General features: G+C 51.5%; 1 protein-coding gene across 1 annotated transcript in view; it reads right to left on the bottom strand.

The window, feature by feature from the left end:
• Positions 1 to 252: 252 nt before the first annotated feature.
• Adgra1 (adhesion G protein-coupled receptor A1) overlaps positions 253 to 22,185 on the bottom strand; it is a 44,251-nt gene continuing 22,318 nt past the window's right edge. Inside the window, exons 6-7 of the mRNA XM_074078020.1 lie at positions 4,419 to 4,517; positions 253 to 3,560 (exon numbers count right to left, since the gene is read on the bottom strand). Of these exons, the coding sequence (XP_073934121.1) occupies positions 2,351 to 3,560; positions 4,419 to 4,517 (1,309 nt within the window). The 3' untranslated portion in view covers positions 253 to 2,350. The remainder of the gene's footprint in view (positions 3,561 to 4,418; positions 4,518 to 22,185) is intronic.

Below are 22,185 nucleotides of genomic sequence, written 5' to 3' on the forward strand. Positions count from 1 at the left end.
TGGCATGTGCACAGCACTGCTCCCAGGTGGACTCATGAGGCTAAATCAATATGGAAACACAGGGAGGTTCGGTGTTTAATGCTGAATTTCTTCGATTGAGTGATGAGCTGCTTCTCTGTTCTGCCGGGGTGCCAAGGGCAGAAAGGACATTGAGGGGTCAGGACCTAGGGGGAGCAGCCTGGACAGGTCCCAGCCCCACTGGACCTCCTTCCCTGTCAGGGTGAGAGACACACACAGATGCATTGACCAGCCTCACCAGGGACAAACAATGGAAAGCACTGTATTTTGTCTGGACGTTCTGCACCTACAGCGCGTACACAGGTTAGCGTCGGGTTCTGCGCACATCAACTACGGAAGCAGGTGAAAAGGCTGGACGGTGACAGGAGCAGATCGCCTGGCGGTCCTCGGCTGCCCGTCAGTTGACCTGAAGGACACACAGGGTCTGCACTGGATGCGGCACGCTGCGGTGAGGTACAACGTCACTGACGAGCTTGTAAGTGTTGGGGCCACCAGGCTCGTTACTCAGATACTGAGTGTCAGTCTTCAGATGTCCACTGTGGCTCTGCAGTGTGCTGTTTCAAAGGTGCTCATAGCTTGCCCATGCTTGTTCCTCCAAGGCGTCCATGGGGAAGGCTCTGCTCCCATGAAGCCACATGCCCAGATGGTAGAGCACAATGGAGAGTCACAGTGACACTGGCACCCAGGTCTGCAGTGGAAAGCCAGTGCTCAGGTGGCTCTCTGTGTGTGTGCACATGTGCATGGTGTGTGTATGTGTGTGTGTGTGGACACGTGAGCACTGTATGTGTGCATGTGTGTGGCAGTGTACAGGCATGTGTGCATGTTTTTTTTTTGTGGTACTCGGGTTTGAACTCAGGGCCTCACACTTACTGGGCAGGCAATCTACCACGTGAGTCACTCTACCAGCCCTTTTTTTTGTGTTGGGTATTTTTGAGATAGTGTCTTGAGAACTATTTGCCTGGGACTGACTTTGAGCCATAATCCTTCTGATCTCTGCTTCCTGAGTAGCAAGGATTACAGGTGTGAGCCACTGGTGCCCAGCTGCATGTATGTCTCGAAGTATGTGTGTGCATGTGGATATATGCATACACGCACGTGTGTGGGGTGTTCAGGTGTGTGCATGTGCATGTTGGTGAATGTATGTGTGTTAGTGTGTGGCATGGGCACACAGGCACATGTGTGCATGTGCTTGTATGTGTGATGTGTACCCATGTGCACACACGCACAAATGTACACATGCATGTGTGCATGTGATTCTGTGATCATGTGTACACATGTGCACAAGTGCTTCTGAGTATCTGACATAAGTGTCAGTGCACATGTACTTGTGTGTATATGTGTGTGTGTGTGTATACACGTGTGCTACAGACTGGGAGGAGGCAGAGAGAGAGTAACGGCCAGTAACAGTCTCACAGGTGTGTCCCTCTGGACACATGGGCTCCCACCTCTGTGGGATTCCTCCGCAGAGTCAGGACACTTGCTTTCGCAAAAGGCTCATTGTCAATGACAGCTGTCCTTTGAGTTGGGGCTTTGGGTCCAGGTGTTCATGGAAATGCAGAAAAGGAAAGAAATTTTGTCCACGATGACATCATACCTGGTGAGCCCCTCTTCTTGTGGAAGGGAGAACACAAGATTGTCAATGCTCACATTGGAGTAGAATATGGAATGACAGCGGCTGGATCTGGAAGTCTACTCTTCCTTAAGAGTTGTTCGAGCATCTTGCAAAGGCATGGCCCTGAGAGACTGTGAGTGGGTTGGCGCCAAGTGGGCCAGTCCTCCAGCACCCAGGATGCTCAGGCTCCAGGACAGCTGATTGACAGTGGAGATGGTGAGTGGACAGACACTCCAGGTGGGTCTCAGTGAAGATGCAGATGTGACATGATACGAGGACTGTGGAAACAGCCCAGTTCAAGGGTGCTCTGGACGACAATGGCCACAGCCCCTGGAGCAAAACCTAGAACACATGACACACCAGCAGAGCCTCTGCTGAAGCACCCGGGTCACCCCCAGCAGCACACTAGGGATGCAAGTTCCCCAGCCTAGTGCAGTTCCTACAGTAGAACCCCAACCTCTGTCTCCAGGCTGTCCTGGAGAAAGTGGGTAACAATATGTGGACAGCCACATTCCCACCTTGGTGCTAGCAGAGGTGGCCCAAAGCGTTTTCTCATTGGGGTCTTTCACAACAAAGGGGTCACAGCTGTGTGGTGTGAACCATTTCTGAACTGCTTGGTCACTTTGGTGGCCCCACCACCATCAATCTCACTTGGCAGACAGGCCCCATCTTTACTCTGATACTCCAAGGAGTATCAGATGTGATGTGCTCCTGCCCTGGCTACACTGTGGTTTCATTTTTCCAGGGCCCTGTTCGGATGTTGCCTGTTCCATCAGTGCCAAATGGCAGGCCTTCTCCAACACTGCCCTGGAGCAGTCCGTTCTGGTTGGGGCTGCCAAAGGGCAAGGATGGGGTCCTCCGGAGCATCTCCAAGTGGGCGGGGCCAGGTGGTAGCCGCTGGGGGCAGCCATAGAGCCCAGGACCCGCATCACTGCCCTCAGGCTGGCTGACCATGGGGAAGGGGTCGGCCTGGCCACAACAGGCCAGTGTGTGCACCCCCATCGGGCCCTCGAGGGAGCTGGGGGGGCTGTCTGTGTGCGAGCTGTGTGGGCTGCCGTCCAGGCTGGAGGGGATGTGGTAGGCGTACTCCTGCTCTGCTGCCGCCTGGTGTCTGCTGAAGTAGGAAGGCTTAGTTCTGCCCTTGAGGCACCTGTGCAGGTGAGGGTCAAGTGGGAAGGCATCCTCCTCAGCCATGTGCACGTGGGCTTCCTCCTCCATCAGCTGCTCACAGTGCATCTTGGCACAGCAGGGGGTGGCCGGTGACAGGCAGCTGACATGGCCCTGGGCAGCCTGCAGGTTGGTCATCTTGCAGTGGGCGGCAGGTGGGTGTCCAAAGCCCCTCGGTTTGCCAAGGCATGGTGAGTCCTGCAGGCAGGCTGTGTGCCCCAGTAAGTCCCCATTGGCATTGAGTGTGGGGTGGGCACTGGACTTGGCAGTAGTAGTGTCTGCCCGGGAGGGGCAGCAGGACCACCAGCACTGCCACACGTCCTCCCGCTTGGCACAGTGGTGGATGAGCACAAAGAGCCCCAGTGTCACGCAGAAGGCGCCGTACAGACAGCTGAAGATCATGTCCAGGAAGTGACTCTGTGACACAGCTAATGCCCCGAAGGTCCACGTGGCTGTAAACAGGAACAGCGTGAAGGCTGTGGCCCGCAGCTGGGCCTTGAAGGAGTGCTCGTTCTGCAGCTGCGAGGCAGCCAGGGCATCGCAGGTGGGCGCTGTGCCATGCCGTGCCCCATGGCAGTGGCTCCCTTCGGGCACCGCCAGCCGCTGCTGCTCCTCTTCCGTTCGCTCTTTGAGCTCATATCTGCGCTCAGGGTGACGCCGCAGCTGGATGTAGGTGCCGAGGAAATACACACAGGTGACCAGGGTGATGAAGGCAGCCGGCCCATAGAACGCACCTAGGCTGGGCTCCCAGGCCATCCAGCAGCTGTGGGGAGACACGGGTAAGCATGCACCCGTCTGGGTGTGCCTCCCCATCCCATCAGGACCAAGGGGGGCCCGTTTCCCAAGGTGGGTTGGCTTTATTTGCTGGTAAGGAAACAGGTGGAACAGGGGAGGAGCCTGGGGCACCCCAGGCTGGTCAGAGATGAGATACAGCTTTCGGTTAGTGGGGGCAGAATCACAGTCTAGGTGGAGGTGGAGAGGGGCTTGGTCCCCTCCTGCTTGTGCTTGGGAAGTCAAGGGGAGCTGGGGGGATGTTCTGGGCAGAAAGGGTGGGCAGAAGTGAGGGGTAGGCACCGTGAGGGCTGGCTCACTGGGGCTTGAGTGGGAACTGGCCAACCTGGGGTACAGAAAGATGGTGAGGTGCTAAGAGTGAGGAGGGTCCCACCAGGGCTCGGGCACTTGTGGGAGTGGGACCTTGGGTGTGCTGAATCCATATCTGCTCTCCTTCAGACCTCCTCACATCTAAAGAAAACCAGGCCTGCTGGTGGAGTGGCTCAAGTGGTAGAGCGCCTGCCTAGCAAGGGTGAGGCCCGGAGTTCAAACCCCAGTACCACCAAAAAAAAGGAAAACCAGGCCTTTGGTGCCCAAGGAAAGACAGTTGATGGGAAACTGAATTTTTCAAGAGGTGGGGCCTCTGCATACTCAGAAGGAAGGCAAACAGAAGGTATAGCTCTAAGTGGCTTCCCAGGGCCCAGGGTTTGCTGCTTGTCTCCATGGATCCTTTTACCATGGGCACCTCGGTCATGGTCACTAACAGGGGTTGATACTGCCAGCATGTCAGGCCACCCCTATGGCCCCACCCTCCCCAATCTCCCTTCTCTCATGGATGGCCAGTACTCACTATGCCGTGTCCTCATCCTCAGTTCCGTAATTATTGATGTTTGTGGCAGCTGTGACCCCACAGATGATGAAGGGAACCCCTCCACTGATGAGGTAGAACCTGAAGAGAGTAGCAGCATGGAGTCTCTGGCTAAGTCCTCCAGCCATCTTCTCCCTTCCTCAGTGCAAAGGAGAGGTAGCCAGGGTCCTGGGAAAGCTGCCCCTTGAGCACATGCCCTGTGGAGTTGCTGCTTTCCTGCCTGGCTCAAGGCTGGTGTCTGCAGGTGCTGGTGGGGCTCACGATGAAGCTGGTCTGCTACAGACTCAGCTGGACTTCATGGAGCCCTGGGTGGGACGGGCTCCAAGGTGAAACCAGCATGTCCACGGAGTTGTGGAGGATGATAAATAGGGTGCCCTTACATTTGAGGTGCTGTCTTGAGCTGGTGGCTCAATTTAGTCCCCTCTGGACTTGTCCTCAGCCAGAGCCCAGGTTACACACTTCCCCTGTCCTCCCCTGGTCAGCTGGTGTCCAGTGACCAGTGGGAGACTTTGACCACCTGGCTTGGAGGAGGATCTTGGGCTCACTCAGCCCCTTGTGGCTTCTGGGTGAATTTCTCACCTTTGAGCCACGCCCTTGGAGGGATAACAGCAAACTCTCTCAGTAGCTGGCTGTGACCTGAACTGACTGCCACCTCAGCCAACAGTTCCACAGAGGCCATCCAGTCCAGCCTGCCAGTGACCTCCTATTGCACATGTGACCTGGCCTAGGGTGATAAGTGCACTGGCTCTGATACTCAACACCACCTAGAGCTGCCCGTCCTGCTAAGTATTGGTGGCCTTTGAAGAAGATACCGAGGGGCCCCTCAGAGAGGACTCGAGAAGGGGACAGCCCTCCTGGTGTTATAGATACCCCAAGGGAACAGCAAGGCACCATGTCCCCCACAAGCACAGTAACCCAGTCCCAGACCCAAGAGGTAGGAGTAGGGAACTTCCATGGAACTCAGGGGAGGAAGGAAAGGAAAAGAGAATGACAGAGAGTCACCAATATCGAAATATATCACACCTGAGCAGGTGGGGGACACGACAATATGAACTGAAAGTTGTTGAACAATGGGGGTTGGGAGGGAAGGGATAAGGGAGAATAATAGAGGGGTTGTACTGGACAAAGTACAGCATGTTCACGGCTGGATACATCAAGAAACCCCTTAACACTGACTTTGGAATTAAAAATGAAAGACAGGACTGTAGAATAGGTACCGTGGGTGGGGGGGGTTACATGTGGGAGAGGGGAGGGTGAATGGAGGAGATGAAGGTGAGGGAAGATGGTTGATGGGCTTTGTGTACATATACAAAATAGAACAATGTAACCTCTTGTAACTGCTGTAAGTGGGGTGGGAAGGGGGACCAGGGGGTGAGATGCTGGGGGAGATCTAACCAATGTATAATGTAAGGCTATCTGGAATTGTCACAATGAATCTCCCTTGTACAATGAATATATTCTAATAAAAATGAAGAAAAACAAAGAGGTAGGAGTAGGAGGGCTCTGTTGGGAATCTGTGCCTCCCAGAATTCTGTATCCAAAGAAGACAGTCTTTGAGAATGAAAGTAATCCCAGGGGGCTGAAGCAGGAAGACCATGAGTTCAAGGTCAGTCTGAGCTACATACTGAATTCCAGGTCATAGCAAGACCCTGTCTCAAACAAACAAATAAGAATGAAGGTGTGATAAAGAAGCTTTCTGATAAAAATATAATTAAGAATTTGTCCTTAGGCCAACTGTGCTTGAAGAAATGCTGCAAGAAGTTCTTCATGTGGTAGATATGACACCAGAGAGAAGCTTGGGTCATGAGGGAGGAGCAGACAGCATCAGGGCCAGTTGGGAAAACAAGATTGTGTTTCCTCTTACTTTTTTTCAAAATACAGATGACTGTGGTTTTGTCTGTTTTTTGTCAGCATGAGGTTTGAACCCACAGCCTTGCACTTGCTAGGCAAGTGCTCTACCATTTGAGCCACGCCCCAAACAACTGCTAAATAGAGGATTTAAACACTGCCTGTTGGAGATCATGACTTACATCACGGGGTGCATGTGTCATCTGTGGCAGAAAGGTACTTGGTGGCTGTGAGCTTTCTCTATGCGTTTTGCAGGAAATGGTGCAACTGTACTCTACATAGGTTGTGAAAAGATTTGGGTTTTAATTGCAAAAGCAGTCACGAGACAGTAGGAGGAAAAAAGCTGATAAACACTTTAAAATCAAAATTTAAAAATGTTAAAACAACACAAAAGGAAGAAGAGGAGGAATGAAAACAAAATCCAAACCCAAATAATGCATCAACAAAAGAGGAAGAAGTAAACAAAGGGTAAATGGAGACACAATCCAAGCAACTCAAAATTCCACTAAATTTGAATTCCAGTTCAAGGCAGAGACTGCCAGAATATCCTGAAAAAGCAAGACTCTCCCCAGGTGTGGTATAAAATAGAAGGATTTTAAACACAGAATGGGAAGGGTGAAAGTGGATGGATGGCAAAAACCCAGCCATTGACATCTACCTGGGAGCCCAGTATCTCTAGGTAAAGCAGAAGCTGGGTGGAGAGAGGGAGAGCTGCTCAACGCAGACTGCATCTCTCAGGTAGACATCACGCCTAACGGTGCCCAAGGAAGGGTTCTAAGGGCCCGGACCCCGTGGCTCTCTCCTGTAATCCTAGCTACTAGGGAGGCAGCGATCAGGAGGATCATGGTTTGAGGCTAAGTCCAGGCAAATAACTCACAAGACTTGCTCTCCACTTCCATCTGAACCAACAGCTGAGTGCAGGGGCACGTACCTGTCAAGTTATTGAGGGATGAGATTGGAAGGACTGCAGTTCCAGGCCAACCTGGGGAAAAGAGTTTGTGAGACCCCATCTCAGTGGAAAAAAGGTGGGCATGGTGCCGCATGTCTGTCATCTCAGAGACTGTGAGAAGCTTAAAATAAGAGGATCAGGGTCCAGGCCAGCCAAAAAGCAAGATCGTATCTCCAAAATAACAGAGTAAAAAAAGTACTGCTTGAGCAGTAGACTGCCTGCCTCGCAAGCACAAAGCCCTGAGTTCAAACCCAGTACCATCAAATAAATAAATAGATGCTCAGACCACAAGTTGACAAGATTAGAGGGGAAATCCCCATATAGCTAGTCATTTGAAGACTCGTTTCTCAGCAAGTACAGAACAACTAAGCGAAAAACCAGCAAAGAAAGAGAGGACAGGCACAATAAGATATCCGAGTCGACTTACTGCTCTTTGTGGCACATTGCACCCAATGGTAGAATCCCACACTTCTCCAGTGCACATGGCCTGTTTGCCACCAGACAGGGCACCATACGCCACAAAGCAAGTCTCAAGAAATCCCAAGGATTTGAAATCATGCAGAGTGTATTTTCAGACCACAACTAAATGAGAAGTTAGTAACGAGATATTTGGAAAAAGCACAAATATTTGTAGATTTGAAAGCACACTTGTGAATAATTCATGGATACAAGGAATTTAGACAGTATTTTAAACAGAATAATAAAATAAAACACACTCAAATTACTGGAATGCAGGTAAAACAAGGCTTTGAGGGAAATTTATAGCTGTAGAAAAAAGAAAGTTCTGAAATTTAGTGACCTAACATTGTAACAAGATCAAACTAGATCTAGGCCAAAGGATAGAAATGACAACAATAAGAGCAGAAAAATCCACAGAGTGGGAGAAAATATTTGCCAGCTACACATCAGACAAAGGACTGATAACCAGAATATATAGGGAACTTAAAAAACTAAATTCTCCCAAAATTAATGAACCAATAAAGAAATGGGCAAGTGAACAAACAGAACTTTCTCAAAAGAAGAAATTCAAATGGCCAGAAAACACATGAAAAAATGCTCACCATCTCTAGCAATAAAGGAAATGCAAATTAAAACCACGCTAAGATTCCACCTCACCCCTGTTAGAATAGCCATCATCAGCAACACCACCAACAACAGGTGTTGGCGAGGATGCGGGGAAAAAGGAACCCTCTTACACTGTTGGTGGGAATGTAGACTAGTACAACCACTCTGGAAAAAAATTTGGAGGCTACTTAAAAAGCTGGACATCGATCTACCATTTGATCCAGCAATCCCACTCTTGGGGATATACCCCAAAAGACTGTGACACAGGCTACTCCAGAGGCACCCGCACACCCATGTTTATTGCGGCACCATTCACAATAGCCAAGTTATGGAAACAGCCAAGATGCCCCACTACTGACGAATGGATTAAGAAAATGTGGTATCTACACACAATGGAATTTTATGCAGCCATGAAGAAGAACGAAATGTTATCATTCGCTGGTAAATGGATGGAATTGGAGAACATCATTCTGAGTGAGGTTAGCCTGGCCCAGAAGACCAAAAATCGTATGTTCTCCCTCATATGTGGACATTAGATCAAGGGCAAACACAACAAGGGGATTGGACTTTGAACACATGATAAAAGCGAGAGCACACAAGGGAGGGGTGAGGATAGGTAAGACACCTAAGAAACTAGATGGCATTTCTTGCCCTCAACGCAGAGAAACTAAAGCAGATACCTTAAAAGCAACTGAGGCCAATAGGAGAAGGGGACCAGGAACTAGAGAAAAGGTTTGATCAAAAAGAATTAACCTAGAAGGTAACACCCACGCACAGGAAATCAATGTGAGTCAATGCCCTGTATAGCTATCCTTATCTCAACCAGCAAAAACCCTTGTTCCTTCCTATTATTGCTTATACTCTCTCTACAACAAAATTAGAAATAAGGGCAAAATAGTTTCTGCTGGGTAGCGAGGGGATGGGGGGGAAGGGGGGGTGGGGGGGGTTAGGGAGGGGGTGGGGGCAGGGGGGGAGAAATGACCCAAACATTGTATGCACATATGAATAAAAAAAAAGAATTCCCAGTTAGATGTAAATTGGTATCACTCAATTTATAGTCATAGCTTTTAATTTCTCTTCATCTCCTTTGTGCATAAACTAATACACATTTTTTCTTCCTTTCCTTTTTTTTTCTCCATTGCTGGGGATCAAATCTAGAGTCTCATATATGCTAGGCAAGTGCTCTACACCTCTAGCCCAAAACTTGTTTCAATTTATTAATTTTCCCTTCAAATATGTCTGGTCTAGAGTTTAGTCAGCCTGTTTTGTTTTTTGTTTTACTTTTGAGAATTCATTTTTTGTCTTTTATATAGCCATCTACTCACAAATATCTGGGTTTTATTCAAGAAAAAAAATAAGCAGAAAAAAATAGTGAAAATGCTTCTTTGAAATAAATCAACAAAGCTATAAACTCTTAGCTAGACGGAATAAGAAAAAGAAAAGACAAATGCCCAGTGTTAAGAAAGAGGAGTTAATGTCATACATCCTACAGACATTCAAGGAAGAATAAGTATGTATAGTAAATAACTGCATGCCAATACTCGGTTACTTTGATGAAATTCCCAGGGAAAATACAAATTCCCAAAATTAAAACAAGAAGAGTCAGAAAATCTTAATGTCACATTTCTAATAAAAATATGGACTTCGATATCTGGACATATCCAGCAGGCTCACTGGTAGGTTTTCCCATGTGAGGACATAATTCCATACCACAATCTCCTGTGAGTGATTTCAGATGGGGGGAGGGGCTGCCCACTCAGGTTCTGAGGTCATGGGTTGGGGAGCCTGCTGCCCAAACCAGACACAGGCATTGAGAAATTGAGTCACTTATATACCCCTCATGGGCAGACACTGACATCTCTAATAACACATCAGCAGATGGAACCTAGGAATTTATGGAGAGGAAAAAACACCCAGATCAAGTAAGAGTGGTCTAAAAATGTGAGGTCAGTTTATGATTCACAGAAATCGTCGCTGTAGTTCAGCATATAACACAGACTGGCTGCATTCACAGCCAGTCATTTAATGGATCTGGCAAAATTACCACAAACTCACACAAAGTGTGACTAGAAGGCGATTACCTCGGTTTGTAAAGCACCTATGAGAAGCTTACACCAGATACAAGGTGAAGCCACCTGTTCCCACGTGCAGGTGACATGACCAAATGCGTGAAAAACTGAGAGTCTGCAAGACAGCTGCAGGGACTAACAAGTGATTTGGGAGGTGCCAGAGCATGCACGGATATCAATTTTATGTTCACGTATTGTAGGAGACAGCTGAAAATGGAACCGAAATGCCACTACAGTGGCACAAAGCATCATCAAATTCATACTCCTAGCAGAGTGTCTATTTGTAAAAGCTGAACTGATTCTAAAATTGATATTGAAATGTAAATGACCTAGACTACTTAGAGCCATCCTGAAGGACACACGTTATCCGACTAAAGACTTCCTCATCACAACATTGTGTCCTACAGACAGGACTGGACAACTGACAAAAAGCCCAGCGAAGACCCACAGTCGTGTAGGGGAGGTCCAGGATAGACCCCCAGCCACACAAAGAAGTGATTTCTGTGAAGGCATTGAACAATGCAGTGAGGAAAGGACCTTCCTTTCCACGTGGTGGTCGGAATTTCCATGTGGGAACTTGGCTGATAACCTGTACTGTACACAACCTGACCTAAAGAGAGGCTGGGGAGCTCAGTGGTACGGTGCTTGCTTCGCGTGTATGAGGCAGTGACATCTTTCCTCAGCACCCTCCCCAGAGATAGACCTTTAAGGAAAAGTCAAAACCGCAGAGTTTTATTGGGAAACGCCAGAGAGATTGTCACAGCGGCTGGCAGGCAGGGGGTGTCTTGCATCTCACAGAAAGTCGGAGCCACACATGAAAAACAAATAGCAACTTCTCACCGAAGGCGCCGTTGAGGGAAACGCACAGGCAGCTATGGAGTGAGGAAACGCCTGGGATTCCTCTGACTACGTGCAGCCTCCCAACTGGGTTTTAAACAATCCAGCAGACAGCAGCAAAAGGTGCGAGGAGCTACTTCAGCAGATGTGATGCCTCAAGGCTGCAGGTGTGTGAACCAGTGCTCAAGGTCATTGCCTAGGCCCATGAGACAGAAGCACAGTCTTCCCAGACCAGAGTCCCTGACAGGAAGAGGAGCCACCCAGACGGTGGTGAGGACGTGGGGTGAGGGAGACTCTCCTTGACTGTGGGCAGAAGACTGCAGAGAACCAAGGCAGACCCACCTGTGACCAGACACGCTCAGGCAGGAGAAACGTAAGCACGCATCGTGGAAGGACTTTCGTGAGGAAGTCTGGGAGTTTTCACTGCTCAAATGGTCACAGCCAGGTGTCCACCAGCGGGGTGTGGACAGCACACACAGCTCTGTGGATGGCTCCAAAATCATTCTGAGCTGAAGACGGTGCACACAAAAGGGGCTCCTGCATGCCAAGGCGATTTATTTATTTCTCTTTTGCAGTGCTGGGATGAGACCCAGGGCCTTGTGCTGCTGGGCAAGTGCTCCCGACAAAACTAGGCCCTGGGCCCTGGCGGTCTCACTTACGGGAAGTTGTACGCCAGGGGACTCACCCCGGGATGCGACAGTCCCAGAGGTGCCGTGTGTGTGGTGTGTGTGTGGTGTGTGTGGTGTGTGGTGTGTGGTGTGTGTGGTGTGTGTGGTGTGTGTGGTGTGTGTGTGGTGTGTGATGTGTGTGGTGTGTGTGGTGTGTGTGGTGTGTGATGTGTGTGGTGTGTGTGGTGTGTGTGGTGTGTGGTGTGGGTGTGGGTGTGTTCATGGTGTGTACACACGCCTGCACTAGTGGCCAGGCATGAGGGACACTTGGGGTGATGGTTGCGAAAGTTGTCAGAATCAAAAGGAAACAAACAAAAGTGAGCAGATAAATAAAGCACCAGTGATGAAGGTGATAAGAACCGTTAGAGAGACTGCCAGGACCACAGCCTACTCAGAGGCTCCCTTCCCCTCACACAGAACGCAGGACACCAGGGACATCCCCCGGGGGACTGCTCAGCCTCAGGCGGTGCCACCCTCTGAATATCTGGTGTTATCCTCCTTACTTCCCCTTGCCTCTCCCTCCTTGAATATGTCCTCAGTGACACACACAGTACTTGGTAAATGCAACCTCTGAGAACCCCTCTGACTGCCATTTGTGTTCATGGTCAAGTTCTCCATCAAGCCTGTGCCCCAACTCTGTGTACTTGTGAGTGCTGCAAGTGAGTTTCACATGGTGGGAAGAACCCTGTACACTGAACGCTGGCCTGCTGAACACTTTTGGGGCATGCATGAGGTCTGCAGCTTACTTTGAAAGGCAGAAGAAGAAGAAAGATGGTGGACAGTTGGCGTGGGGGCACTGGACAAGTGGAGGATGGTATATTGAAGGGGTAATGGTGGAATTGGGTGGTGGCTATTGGTTTTCAGCTTTGTGCATTTTCATAAGGTGGGGAAGTGGTAGGGAGAGGGCCTCTGCCCCACCATGAAGTGTCTCTCCAGTGGGATCCCATTCCCTGTAGGAAGCAGAGCCCACCCAGACAGTGGGAGCCCCCTTTGCACAAGATCCAGTTTGAGGTGGCCACAGAGGGGCAGGAGCCAAAGGACAGAGCTGGATGGGGCCGGAATGGGGTACGAATCTGGCTGGAGTGGGCTTGGTCATCAGCCTCCTGACCTGTCCTGGCATGGCCATGCTCAGCCCCAGCCCCAACCCCTGAACCCACCAACGTTCCTCCTAGCTTTGGTTGTAAGAAGCCCACTGGGAACCACCAGGTCCCATGGTCCCAGCAGCCAGAAGGGACTTCTGGAAGGACACATGTCCTCTGAGTCACTGGTCCAGGTTGGACTCTCAGTTCCCAGACTTGCTATGGGCTCTTGGACCACGTCTGGCTGTGACTTTAGCTTCCACTCCCTTGACTCAGGTCCCTTCTCCTCCCAGGCCCCTGGTGCACCTGCAGACCCTGCCCAAGTTCTGCCCATATCAGGGGAATCATGGTTGACGTGAAGCAGTGCTGTCCACATTGTATTATCCCTGTCCTACTCACCTGCTCATAGCACCTGGGAGCCAAGGGTGGCACTGGTTTCACATGGCTCCCAGGTGTGGACCCTTTCCTTCCCAACCTCCCCACCCATCACCCTGTGTGGGCCTGGCCCTCCCTCTCCTAAAGAAAGAACACCTGAGGGCTTCCCTGACCTCAGAGGCCCTGCTTTTCCTGGGGAGAAGCCATGGGCCTCCTCACTTGGTGGGAAAGAGCTGGGGCTCTTTTTGGGAAACAGGAAACCCCAAAAACAAGAGGCAGCAGCTTCAACCTAATGACAAGGACTACAGGGGTCAGTTTTCTTCTGTAACACAATATTAAGCTCAAGGGAAGGGATGGCTTTGTGAAAAGGAAAAAGACAATCAAATCCATTGTTTGTGCTACCTGTGAGAGCCCCATTTCCTTGTCCCCACACTAGAGGCCACTGGCCAGCACCTCCATGTCCTGCCATGGCCAGTTGTGCATCCCCTCTAGGCTCAGTCTCTAGACCCTGTTCACTGAGCTCCAGCCTTGACCCTTTCCCAGCTGCTCTATTTCATGTCACTGCCCTGTGTACCTGATGTCACCTGCCTACTCATCTGTCAGTCCTTCCATGAAGTGGGGATCTCACCAATCCTGTACAATTAGATAGCTGCCACGCACAGTAAGCACTCAACACGCAGGTGGTCCTCACCATTTTCTGGTGAAGTAACGGGGAGGCCCTGGATTGCCCCAGTGATGCTGGAGGCAGAGAGCCCCTGAGGGCTTTCTCTGTGGCTGAGTGTGAACCATACCCCACACAGTCAGGTAAGGAAGAGACAGGCAGTTTGCACTGTCACAGGACAACTCTGGCCACTGAGTGAGTGAGGGCACTGCCTGCTGAGCTTAAAGGGAAACACTTCCAGACTGCGCTCTCCAAGTGTGACAAGGGGAGTGAAGGGCTGTGATTCCTGCACAGTGTGGGAAGACACCAGCTGTGTACACAGGCGGGTAGTGGGACAAAATGGTAGGAGGACAACCCTGCTCATAATGACTGCAGGAAAATGCACAGGCAAGCTGTGCTCAGAGGCCTGCCTGACAGGTCCTGTCCAGAGTTTCTTCCAGCTGCTGGGCTGTGGGAGGCCAGCCAGTGCTTGGGTGTCCGTGTTCAGCTGACCTGTCATCACATACTGGGCCTCTCTGCTCTTGCCCATAGTTGGTGGTGGCACAGAAAGCTCTGGGGTCCTGTTGCCGCTGTGTATGGGGAAGCCCAGGACCCCGCTGTAAACCTGAAGATGGTCACATTCCCCACGCTGACCCTCACCTCTACAGGCTCAGGTCACAAGGTCCCGTCCCCTTGATGTCCATAGCAGGCATCTGAAGTAATGTGACAAGAATGGCTCTGTTGAGGGTGAAATTGCAATGCCCTTTGTGACCCCAGAACCCAACGGAGCCCATGAGAAGAGATCTACCAGTGTCCCAGGATGGACCCCTGTCACCACTTTGTGGACAGCTTATTCTGGAGACCCTGCCAGAGCCCCCATCTGGACCACTCAGCATTGCTCATTCTTGCCTCCCCAAGGCTGCAGGCCTTTTCTCCAGGACCTCTAGGTCCTCCAGCATCACTGCCCTCTGCTCAGAGGAGAGACATTGTCCAGAGCTGGTGGCCAGGGAGGCTGCCCCTCTCCTGCACAGTTCCAGCTCCCAGCCCCAGGGTGGCATTCTGTCTGTGGACTCCTTCCCTGCTCGTCAAGCAGAGGGCACTGGAGGCCGCTGCAGACACTTCCCACCCGCTCACCACTTCTTGTTGCTGTCTCTGGGCAGTCATCTGTGTGGATGCTGGATGCTTGGGTAGTCCTGCCTCATCCAGGGACTGCTGTTGGGGTCTAGACCCTTTGTACAGCCCTATCTTGTCCTCAGTTGGGCACCCACTTGGCCTGACTGCCAACAGCCCTCTACAGTGGTGGTCTGCTGCCACAACCTTTCCAGTGGGGTCTGATTCCCAGCATGGGGGCTCCCTGTACATCTTCTTCTGGGACCCTCCCACATGCCACGGTCACTTGACTGTCACCTTATGTTACACCGATTCCCATCAGCCCTTAGGGAGGCTTTTGCCTTCTGAGTGAATCAGCACCAGTCAACAGAGTCCCCAGTGACAGGACCTCAGGTGCCCTGCCTGCACCTCAAGCTCAGTCTCCAGCATCCAGGGCAGGTGCAGCTTGCAGTGTGCATGAGCTCACAGACTTTGCTGTCATCTCTTATTACACAGATTTGTGTGCGTGTGCGCACACACACACACCCATAGTACACAACACTCACATGCATGCACATACATGCCCACCTCACACACACGTGACCTTACATGCTCAGGCTCTTACATGCACACACACATTGCATGCGTACACATGTACATGCAACATGCACATACGCTTGGGTACTGCCTTACATTACACTGAACTCCTCCTAACCCACAGGGAGGCTTCTGTCTTCCGAGTGTATCAGCACAGAGCTCCTGATGACTCTGGGCCTCAGGAATTGTCTGGCCTTGTCCACACCTCACACTCAGGTCTCCCACATCCAGGTCAGGTGCAGCTCACACTGTCTGGGCTATGGGAATCAACCCTCCTTCTTTAGTGACAGTTTCTAGAAAGGAAGGGGGAAGCTGAGACTCAAAGAAACCCTAGCTAGATCCTGAGGAGTCAGAAGAAAGGGGTGGGAGGGCCTCGAGGGCTCACTAGGCACAGCAGCTTAGAGAATTGCTGCACGGGCAGGTCTGGGTGGACAGGGCCATATGGGCGAAGCCACACTGACAGGACCATAGGAAAAGAAAGAACCTGATGGACAGAGCCTCAAGGATAGAGCAATAAGGCCAAGCTAGGCTTCCACCGAAGGACAGATCAGGGAGCCCAAGGACCAGCCCTGAGCAAATGTCAAGGTCATCCAGGACCAAGGGACATGTGAATGATGTGTGGGAGAGGTCCGATCAATATCTGGGGCCAGGATAAGTGATCATTCACATTTGAAATGGGTCAATGGGTCCTCGTAACAACTAGACTATACGCGCCACCCCCCCCAACACAAGATATCCAGCCTGTGAGAGTCCTACGCACGGACAACAGAATAAGTGGCTACAGCACAGGGACCTCCAGCAAAACCACTTTGGAGACCATGAAAGCCAAAGCCTGTGAACACAAGAGACAGGTGCTGACTGTCCTTGGTGGAGCTGGACCAGCTGTAGCCTGGCACAGATCCATCTTGTACAGCCGGGGGCGGGGTGGGCAATGCTGGGCCATGCCATGCAGTCACACTATGGGCCATGGAAAGCAGAGAGCCTGGGGAAAACTGAGAATAACAGTGTGAAAAGGTTCCACCTGGCCTCTTCACCATAATGGGCAGCTTTGTCTGTGGATAGGCCAGGTCACTGCCCTCCTGGATGGGCACTGACAAACTGTGGAAGAGCCCTCCTCTCCCACCCAGGCTTCTGTGTTCACACATAAGCCCACTGTTTGTGTGAACAGCTGGGTGGTCACAGCCTGAGTGAAGAGCTCTGGCCCTTACGGTGCTTAGGGAGCCAGGGGTGCCAGTGTCTGCCCAGTGCCTCTTGCTATGCCTTGTGCACACTTGCACAGTAACACACTAATGCATGTCTACACACACTTGCAAAAACACACACCCACACCAGTACATACATGCTTGACGTGCTTACCATACTCAGGCACCCCTGTGCACACCCTCACAATGCACTCACACCACACACATATTCGCACAAACTCACAGCACACACTTGCACACTCTTGCTGTACATACTACCACATGCACATATGCAGGCTTGCACAACACTCCTGCTACATACTTGCCCACTCTTGTGTGCACACACCACACACAGTACATGAGGCAAGCTCACATGCACATGCTTGCACAACCACATACACACACTTTGACATGCAAATACACTTGTTCCCACCCAGCCTCTTCACTATCACAGGTAGCTTTGTCTGCGGATAGGCCAGGTCACTGCCCTCCTGAGTGAGCAGATGGTGCTGGAGCCAGTGGGTGAGCAGAGGGATGGGTCAGGTTGGAGAGGCAGTGACCACTGATTACTGGAGCTGGTACCCTAGAGAGCAGCACTCATTGGGGCTCATATCCTGGCAGCTGTGGCTGGGATGTGCTGGGCCTCTCTAGTGACCCTATAGTTGGTGTGGACCTAAGAAGTACAGTCCAGGCCCCTCAAGAGGCTGTGTCAGTCCTAACCACAATATCAGGGTGAGGAAGTCCCTGTTGGGCACATAAAACTTTAGGGATCTAAGCAAGGGCAGACCCTAGGGGGTTTAGATTGGCAGTAGGAGGAGATCTGGATGGGAAGTAGAGGAGAGTTCCAGGAGGGGGTGAGATGGGGGGTGGGGAGTGACTGCAGGGATGGTGTAGGGTACACAGCATGGCTCTGGGCTCTGGAAGGCAGGGAGGAATTGGGGTTATGCTGGCCACACAAGGACTGGCAATAATCCTGGAGGTTGGGGAGATAGAAGGCACGTGGCTCTCTGGAGGGATGAGGCTACTTCTTCTGACAAAGGGCCCAGGAGTGTGGGTGGCTCAGGAGGCTGGGACAGGGTCAGGTGCCTGTGACCTACTCCCTGGGTCTCTGGTGAGTCACTGCTCTGTCCCCTGGCTGTAGGCTGCAGTTGTAGAACAATCTACATCCTTGGTCTTGAAGCCATCAGTATCACTTTGGGGACATCTTTTTTGAGCTTTCCCGCTTAATTTTCCTGGATTGCTCTTAATTGCTGTCCTCCCACATAAGTACAGCTCATGTGTCCCCTCCCTTTCAGAGGAATCCCCCAGCCTAGGGGAGGGCTGGCAGTGAGGAAGGGCTCATGACTGGGAGTGTGGAGTGGGCAGGGAGTCCACAGCCTCACACAGGTTGAGGACCTGGGCACCTCTGAACTCTGATCTCTTGGCCCTTTCAGGACACCCTTGAATAAGCAACTCCAATATCCTGCACATGCTTCACTTGAAGACCGTCCTCCCGGACTGTCCAGTCTGGTGCAGTCTTCTCCACTCATGAAGATTGCAGCCCTCGGATTTGTGATGTGCTGGGGTCAGTTGTCCCAGGACAGCCAGTTCTGGACTTGGGGCTGACGTAGCTTAGGGGAGCTAAGACACCTGGAGACCATTAGTGTAGACATGGTCTCCAGGAGCTGCCCTGGGCAGGGGTAACAAGAGCCCAGAAACCCAGAACTACTCTGGGGACTTTACATCCCAAAGATGCAGGATTCATTGAGATGTGCTGATCTTGACTTCTGAACTCCATGAAATCAAACAGGGAGTTTTGACTAGGGCTGGCGGAGTGCCTCAAGTTGTAGAGCTCCTGCCTAGCAAGTGTGAGGCCTTAAGTTCAAACCCCAATACCAAGTACCACCAAAAAAAAAAAAAAAAAAGAACCTGCACTAACATTGAACAAGATGATATCCTAAGTTTTGGTTAATGTACAAGAGGCATTTGGACTCCCCTGTGTAAGAATGCTGAGCAGGTGGGGCTGCTGGAGTGGCTCAAGTGGTAAGACTGCCTGCCTTACAAGCATGAGGCCCTGAGTTCAAACCCCAGTGCTGCCAAAAAAAAAAAAAAAAAGAATGCTGAGCCGCCTCCCAGTCCCTCTGCTTCCTGAGGTGTATTTCATGCACCTGTGTCTGCGCATAACTGAGTCTTACAGCCTCTGGAGCCCCTGTGGCCTCCAGGGAAAAGGACAGGGAAAGGACGGTTGGGGCAATCAAGAGACATGGGAATCAAGTGGAGAGTGAGATCAACATCCAGGATATCAGCTGCCACCTGCGGACAGCTCCCCCGTGTCCAGAAGTGCAACCGATTAAAGAGACATACTTGCTGGGAAGCAGGTGCCCACAGGCAGGTTATGGGAACACTTTTGCCACAAAGAGCACGCACACTCTCAGGCTAAGTCTGTACCCCAGATGTCACTGCCATGTGTGGCCTGTGGACTGCTGCTGGACATGGCCCTGGCCTCTCTGCATCCTGCTCAGCCCCCTGGAAACTTCTGGCCCTCCACAGGGGGAGCTCAGCAATGGGCCCTGGGCTCCTGCTGGATCCCCTGGTTGGGGTAAATGGACTTTTGGAAGCCTCTGGTGTCCCAGTGGCCCCTCCTCCTCACTTTTCCACTGGCCAGTAGACTATGGGAACAAGTTCCCCATCATAGCCTTGGTCTGTCTGGGTGAGGGGCTGACATGTTTACCGAATTTACTGGACCAGAGTGTGGGGCACTGGATCCTAATGGTCCTGCTGTAGCTCTGGGCAAGCTCCCATGCCTCTCTGACCTCAGTTTCCCCATCTGCAATGCTCAGGGCTGGCCCCTCCTGGCATAAGGATTCATAAGGATAGGTGGGAACAGATGTGGAGGCTGCTTCACGAGGTGCTCAAAACACCACAGTGTCTCCTGGGGGCCGTTATCTTGACACGAGCGTCCAGGCTCTCCCCCTCTCCCTGGTTCTTGCATCCCTCAGCCTCCTGATACTCTCTACAATTGGGGACCCAGATAAGGAGGTGTCAGCTTTGCTCCCATCTTCTGCCTGGTGTCTGTCCACTTGCCTGTGACCCCAGCTTGCCCCATGGCAGCTCTCTTGAGGACTGGTCCACAGGTGTGAGTTCTCAGAGGGGGAGAAGGGGTGGACTCACCCTGTTGGCTGTTCCCACGGTTGGAATGCCCGGTGGTCCCTATGTCTGTGCGTGGGTCAAGGCTGGTCAGTGCCTTGAGCATGTCCCAAGCCAATGGCAGTCTTCAGAATTTGCCACTGTGGCCCAAGAATGGGTTTCAGGGTGAGGGACCTCAGGTGTCCACTCTTCCACTGGTCAGGAACATCTCTGTCCTTAGTGCCTGAGCAGAATTTTTCCCCACTGTGTGGGGGAGGAATTGAATTAATTGTGCTCTTGATGTGGAACACTGGTGTCTCCACACCACTGCGAGTGTCCTTCCAAACAGAAACACCACCAGCAGACTTTCAATAATGGAGTTACTTAGGTGCATGTTATCAGAAGGGGCAGAACAGACTGCACAATTAAGAAGTAATTACATGTAACTAAATTGGGAATTAGCCTCTGGGTGTCTACAAAATCCCAGCAAGAAGGTCTGTTGGCTTTTGAAGTGACTTTCCTGTGGTTGACGGAGGGATGGACACATGTGCACCCAGAGACCATCCCTGAGCGAGGCTGACCCGCGGGGTTGCAGGAGAGGCACCAGGATGGGCAGTGGCTTGGCCTACCTGAAACCTGCTCAGGGTCAGCCACATTCCCACTAACTTAAGGGGTGTGGAATATGCCACAGAGCTGCTGTGCATAAAACCTGAGTATGTACTCAAGACTGTGATTCCTAATCTGTCTGGCCACCTGGACTGCGGTAATAAACAGGGGACACAGAGCAGTGGTGTGAATAGGAGAATCAGGGAAAGACCAAGCCTAGATAGTGAGATTTTGGAGTGAAGTCCTAAGTAAGCAACGTTGATCTTCCAGAAGAGGGTGCTGCATGGTGCCTGTGGAGAAAGGGTCAGGTTCTTTTCTTTCCATATTTCTAACTTAATCTTCTTCTGTTAACCTCTGTTCTCACTATATAGCTGGAGACAGCTTTCCCATGAGAAGGCCAGCCCTGTGCAGGAGATGCTAGACTCGAAGGCCCAACACTGCTTGGTGAGGACCCACTCCAGTGGCTGCCCCTTGGCTGGAATCTGGGAGGGGAGCTTGACTTGGGGTGTTCCCAGTGTGGTCCATTCAGGGCTGCTTTGTGCAGGTTGTGAGCCTGCTGAGCTCGCCCTCCAGGCTATGTGTATGAGCAGTGGTGCAGCTGGGCGCCTGTGCTCCTCTTGGGGCTCTGGAGGACTCGAGGCTGTGGCAGTGGGCAGAGAGACAGATCCAGCAAGAACCCGAGCAGAGTTCTGAACAGACCTCCCCTGGCACACATTGGCTGTGTTTTGCTGCTGGAGGAAGGAGCAGGTCCTCTGTGGACCCCTCCACAATTCTGAAAAACTACCCCTGGAATACCAAACCCTTCCCCATGGGTCTTCTGCCCTTGGAAGCCCTGGTGTGTGTCGTGCTGTGGATAGGAACCATGTCCAGGAAGGTGACTGCCTCTGAGTCCTAAGTCCTGGTCTGTACCTGATGGGGGGTGGCTGTGGGGTGTGATCACCCACATGGGTGGTTTAGCTTCTTGACCACTCATAACTGAGAAGGAAGCCTTCACTCAACAGTATCTAAATCAAACTGCACACTGAGGGGAATCACTCAAGGCCCATTTAACAAATATATACTGGACCCTGTTGGAGTCCATTCACAGTGTCAAAATTTAATGAATAGGAGTTGATGCTGGACTGTATAACACTAAAAGCAAAGAGGTAGCCATTGCTGTGGTCCAGGACCCATAAGGACATTGGGAAGGGAGGTTCTGGTTCCATGTGGACACTAGGAGAGGGGTCCTGCTTCTATATGGACACTGAGAGGGGAGGTCTTTGTCTATATGGCCACTGGGAGGGGTGGTCCTGGAACCATGTGGTCACTGGGAGAGGTTGCCCTGGTTCCATGTGGACAATGGGAGGGGAGGTCCTGTTCCATGTAGGTATTTGGAGGGGAAGGTCCTGGACATTCTGAGGGATTGGCCAGGTGCCATGTAGACTCTTGGAGGGGTCACACTGGTGCCGTGTGGACACTGGGAGGGGAAGTCCTTGTGCCTTGTGGACACTCAGAGGTGTGGTCCTAGTGCCTTGGGATCATACTTGAGAGGCCTGATGGCCTTGGAGGCCGACACTTTAGGCAGTGGCACTCGTGTCTGCACTGACGTGAGCTGGGCATGGCCTCAGTGTTCTTAGGTTCTGCCAAGGGTCCTATGAATTG

The sequence above is a fragment of the Castor canadensis genome, chromosome 7 (genome assembly GCF_047511655.1).
Source record: "Castor canadensis chromosome 7, mCasCan1.hap1v2, whole genome shotgun sequence".
Classification (NCBI taxonomy): Eukaryota; Metazoa; Chordata; class Mammalia; order Rodentia; family Castoridae; genus Castor; species Castor canadensis.